Here is a 5,769-nt window from a genome sequence, read left to right as displayed (position 1 = left end):
TTCACGTAAACATTATAAAAAAAAACTTTGTTAATCAGGGGAGAAGTGAAATTTATGACTCCTACTGTTTAATAAAATGAAAATTATAAAATTTTAGACATCAGTATTAAAGTCAATTAAACACTCCCGTCTTAATGATGACATGAATTTATTGTATTGCATTCAGTAGTATTTTTTAAATCGAATTCACGTTCTTAATAATGGGCCATAATAGCGCGTTGGAAGATTCCTGTACCTTTTACGGAGATGTAAATATAAATTTACAATTATACTGTAAATATTTAGTATTATCAAAACAGAATGCGTATTTTTATTTTAGACATATAAAAATTCAAATCAATAAGACCGTAAGCAGATTCACATTTCATAGATAAATAATTATTCTATTTTATATTTATGATAAACCATTACCTACTTAATAGATAATGTACTATGTATATATTTATTTGTGTATTTATTATTACGATAAAACATAATTTAATGGGCATTTATTTATTTATTTATATTATTATTGTATTATTAGATTGTAGGATTCACTTTGTTTTTCCTTTTTGATGACTCTATTCTGTTTTGTTTTAAAATCTCCTCTACCTCAAGGTTGTCTGGAAGAAATCGCTTACCTAGCGATAAGAACGCCTTTGTGCATATTATTATTTTGTAAGTTTTTATTTTTTTAAGATACTTATGTACTTTAACTTTTATACACAATAAAGTATATTTCTTCTTTTTCTTTTTCTACTTATTTGATAAAATAAACGTAATCAGTAGTAAACGGTTCTAAATATTTATTAGGCAGAGATAGCAATATAAAAGACAGTTATTTCAAAACATTATTCTCGTTTCCCTTGAAATGGACAGCGTCATCATTTATGAATTAGCCCTAACAACATTGACATTCATTGATAAAATTATCAGTAAAATGTAATGTGTCCAGTTCAAAGTCAGATTTGTATAAACGGAGCGAGGATTGCCGCGGAAAAATATAATAGGGTTTGTGCAACAATCCCTCGTTGAAGATAAGCATTTGGAATGGTTTATTTTGATCTCTTTTGTAATTGCTCTTCCTAATGATATTAGAGACATTTCATTTGTGATTGCGCTCAAATTATGAGTAATAAATAGTACGGTCTTATATAGACCGTATTCTATATTTTCTAATATGTATACCAAATTAGATCTCACAGTCAAATACTATTCAAATAGTGTTGAGTTCACGTAGTGAATAAGACATTCAGAGCTCCTGGTGAGGATAATGCCTTGATCACACGTACCGAATAAACGGATGAGACTGTGATGTAAGCGATCAGGTGTTCACACATGTTTTGGAATGAGCACAGTCAGTTCAGTTCTATAGAGACTACAATTCGGACACGATGGATCGTAAAAATATTATTAGAAAATATACAAAGTTACTCATTTCACTATTGGTAGAAGAATTAAAGGAATGGTTGGAAAAAGAGGAATGTCGGATTTGGATAAGACCATCGATGTTGAGAAGTTCTGATTTTGGCGCTACAAGCACTCTTCTTAATGAATTAGAGGTAAAAGATCCTGCTGAATTCAGAATGCTTCTCAGAATGGATGTACAACATTTTGACACATTGCTAGAGAGTATTAATCCATTTATATAAAGGGAAGATACAGTCATGAGAGAAGCTATATCTGCAAAGACTAAACTACAAGTACTGTTAAGCTATTTTGTAACTGAGTTGAGCTACCGTTACCGTTTACCTTGCAGGCTTTTTACAGAGTATCTCGGGCTGCAATATCATCACTTGTACCGGAAGTGATGTATGCAATATTACTTATTTGGAGAATTATTTAAAGGCACATACTTTTTCTTAGATACTATAAATAAAACTAGTGAATCGAATACTTTTTTTTTATCTCTTACGGTCTGTTACTGTGGGGTACTGCTACAGATAATGAGACTGTAGTTATCTTGCAAAAACGGACCATTCGCGGCATTTACGACCTTGGAGCTCGAGTCTTTTTTCTTACACACTATAAATAAAACTTTAGTTAAATGAATACTTTTTTATTAATTTCAAACAATTAGGTAGAAAAAAGACAAAATTGAAAATTAAATTTATTGTCTTCCATCTGTCTCCAAAGCTGCAAACATTGCAGTTGCTGCAATGTCATTATTGCTCACAGAATTCGGAGTTGCGTTGACATTATGTTTAGAAGACGTTGAAGCGAAGATTTATTGCGATGTAGACGTCATGGGATCTGGTATTGGTAATTGTGGCGGAGATTCCGCATAAGTTTCATCAAATTGATAAAAGTCGTTGTGAAAACTAGCATAGTGTAGTTTAGTGTCTGAATATACAAAAGGCCTTTGTTAGTTGTGATTAGACGAAGAAGAATGGGATGCAGTTCTTTGTCTAAGTTCTTTAATCCCATATTGGGTCAGAATATTTTGTATTTCGGTTTGTGCTAATAAAGCATTCTCTGCCGATAAATTCTTAAGTCGCAATACAACGCTCCTTCCAAACATATCAAATACAGTTTCTTTCTCAAAACTCACACCTTCATATAACTTTTTCAAATCAGAAACAGTTTGAAAAATTTCTCTAGTCATCTTATCAGCTTTTACCGTATTTTCAGTGTTGCTAGTAGTTGCTGTGGTATTAGTCGTAGTAGCAGTAACTGGTACTTCCTTGTTGTTGTTTGAGAGCGATGTACTAGAGAAGCTTATGTTCCGAGAACTACTCTCTTCATTAGTGGGATGACGATTCTGTGAATTAAAATGAAAATAAATTATTATTCTAAGTACCGCAGAACAACGAAGAATGGAAAGAAATAGAAACATTCTTCAAAACTAGGAGGAATTTCTCTGGTTGCCACGGCACTATAGATAGGAAGCATGTGATAATTTAAGCACCGCCGAACTGTGGAAGTGAATATTTTAATTACATGGGTTCGAACAGTGTGGTTTTTATGACTGTGGTTGATGACTATTGTTTTCACTATATGTAAATATTAGGGCAAATGGAAGATATTTAGATGGGGAAGCAAATTACGTACTGATCTTGAGAATATTTTTTTACCAAAAGGAAGATTTTTCGTTGGAAGTGACGCGTTTTCACTAAAAACATATTTATTAAAACCATACAGTGGCACAAATCTTTCAACAAAACAAAAAATATTTAACTACAGAGTCGTGAGGGTATGGAGAATTGTCGAAAATGCATTTTGTATTCTGGTAAGCAGGCTTAGAATTTTCCAAAAGCCTATACCGACTAATGTGACGAAACCACCGATAAAATTATTCGCACCGCATGTGCTTTGCATAATTGGTTACGTCTCAAAAGTCCCGGCCTTTACTTTCCAAGGGATTGTGTTGGTGAAGAAGCTGGATTAGATTCTATTTTTAATGCTTAGATTCGGCATCCATTATTGTCTGACTTAGACTTGGAGACGAAAACTTATAGCTACTTCGCCAACTATCACTAATCATAACACCAAAAATGCAGCACGTATAACAAGGGAGCTTCAATGGAAGTTCTTCAGTGGAGCAGATGCCGTTTCGTGGCAAAGCAGAATGGTTTCATAATTTTATTTAAGAAACATTACCAACCTACATTATAACAATAAAAACAACTTACGTTTTCATAAACATTTTTGTTTAAATCTTTTGAAAACACCTCTTTCATCTCATTCAGCCATTTAATATTAGATGTGTAGACATTACTGCGTCCCGCTCCGAAATTCTTCGAGTCTTGAATTTTTTTATTTTCTTGTTGGTAGGTCGACTGTAATTTTTTTATTTTATTTTTAACTTCTTGTATGCCAAATCCAACGATATTCATTTCTTGAACTATGGTATTATATGCAGCATACTGTTTTTGCTTCATCTTATATCCCGGAGATGAAACGTCCCAAAGACACGGATGTAATTTATATGTGTATAAATTTAATAGTTGTTTCGACGTCCCATTTATTGTTGGCAGACATGGTGTAGGTATTTTATTTTATTTGGAGTTGTTCTAAAACAAATATTATATCAAGAAAAGGGACGCGCGGCGACTGACGGCAATCGTGGTTGAGTGGCGAGATTGTACACGTTCAGACCTGCCGAGTGAAACAGTGCGGGGAAGCGGGGGGTGGACACTCGACGGTCAGCCTAGTACGTAGAATGGGTGTCGAGCAATTGACTTGCCGCTTCGTTCAGCCGAGCGCTCGGCCGCGAGCACTAGGTGCTATGTTTATACGTACCGAGTAATCGTCCAAGATCACTGTATGCACTGTGTCGTCCGTTTGCTCAGTACGTGTGATCTAGGCATTATAGAGTCGGTAATGCGCTTGCGATCTTTCTGGTGTTACAGGCATCTGTCGGCTACAGTAACCGCTATACCTATATGGCGCTATACGGCGGAACGTAGAAACAATTGTATAAAACTTTAGTTTAAAAAAAATCAGTTATAAACAAACATCTCACCATTTTATACTTGTATTCTATATATTTCTGAGTTGTTTTAATATATGTATGTTTTGAATATTTATAAACTGTTACGAGTACAACTAAACTTTGATTTTTAAAAATATCACGTCCGCTCGGCAGGCAAGAAATAAAGAAAGAAAGCTAATAATAATATTTTAAGTATATTTTTAAGACATTTTGCTTTAAAAAATAATGCCATTAGGAAAATATTCAAAAACTACATTTCTAACTCACAAAATCAATATTATATACTGCTAATGTATTATCTTCATTTGCAACGTAAACGTTACGTTTATGTGCGACAGAGTAAGATAGTAAGTTTTATAATTTTGAAGCGCGAAAATTTCCTGAAACAGACAACTTATTAGTGCTAGTCTGATCTGTCTATGGTTATGGTTACTATTCTTTAGTTTATGGTTACTTGTCTTTTTTTACAAATGTCTGACAGAATTAGTGTTCGATTATTGAATCATTTTTTTTATGACTTATCTGCCGCGAAGTTGAATTCAACCCCAGATGATTTTTCTACGAATATGTCACGATCAAGTTTTGTACTCTTTAGTCTCCCGCGGGGTTGAATTCACAGCACAAAATATAAATTTTGTGGTGTGAATTCAACCACGCGGAACCTCCGCAGCTTACCGCGGGTTTGAATTCAACCCCAGATGACTAATTCGTTTTGAAACCATATATTGTGACCAAAATAGTGGTTAAAATAGTTTACAGCCGTATTTTAATACAATTTAGTACAAAATTAGACACCAACTGGAACAATTTTCGTTCGTTCATCATAGAAATTTAGTAAGATTCAACCGGTCAAACTCTCCGCGTTCCCGCCAATTTCTGCACCGTTATGCATTGGATCGAGTTTTCTTATTATCTTTATAAAAAAAAATTGTATACATATTACACACCGATGTATTTTGTGTCATCATCATCATCATCATCATCATCATTACAGCCTATACAGTCCACTGCTGGACATAGGCCTCCACAAGTTTACGCCAAAAATAACGTGAACTCATGTGTTTTGCCCATAGTCACCACGCTGGGCAGGCGGGTTGGTGACCGCAGTACTGGCTTTGTCGCACCGAAGACGCTGCTGCCCGTCTTCGGCCTGTGTATTTCAAAGCCAGCAGTTGGATGGTTATCCCGCCATCGGTCGGCTTCTTAAGCGGTCGTATTTTGTGTACTTTATGAATATTTATAATGCTATATGTCGAGGATACGTAAAATATGTATAGTTTGATTTCAAAAAAAAAATATCCTACTTTCTTTGTGTATTTTTGCTGCAAAAATATTGTTTTTAGTTTTATAGTTGC

General features: G+C 34.3%; 1 protein-coding gene across 1 annotated transcript; it reads right to left on the bottom strand.

Annotated features, from left to right (window-relative positions):
• Positions 1-2,022: 2,022 nt before the first annotated feature.
• LOC123658519 lies at positions 2,023-4,159 on the bottom strand. The gene is made up of 3 exons (XM_045593917.1): positions 3,612-4,159; positions 2,331-2,740; positions 2,023-2,140 (listed from the first exon to the last, which is right to left on the bottom strand). Exons 1-2 carry the CDS (start codon positions 3,858-3,860, stop codon positions 2,345-2,347), a joined length of 645 nt encoding a protein of 214 aa, XP_045449873.1. The 5' UTR covers positions 3,861-4,159; the 3' UTR covers positions 2,023-2,140; positions 2,331-2,344.
• Between the last annotated feature and the right edge of the window lie 1,610 nt (positions 4,160-5,769).

Source organism: Melitaea cinxia, chromosome 12, assembly GCF_905220565.1.
Source record: "Melitaea cinxia chromosome 12, ilMelCinx1.1, whole genome shotgun sequence".
Classification (NCBI taxonomy): Eukaryota; Metazoa; Arthropoda; class Insecta; order Lepidoptera; family Nymphalidae; genus Melitaea; species Melitaea cinxia.
The sequence above is the reverse complement of the archived record's forward strand: the minus strand, read 5'-3'. Positions and strand labels throughout refer to the sequence as shown.

What these genes read in the sequence shown, in the direction of transcription:
- LOC123658519 (XM_045593917.1), bottom strand. Translation starts at nt 3,860, where the DNA reads ATGAAGCAAAAACAGTATGCTGCATATAATACCATAGTTCAAGAAATG. An exon ending in ACAAAAATGTTTATGAAAAC is followed by an intron (nt 2,741 to 3,611) that starts GTAAGTTGTTTT and finishes TTTAATTCACAG; the next exon opens with AATCGTCATCCCACTAATGA.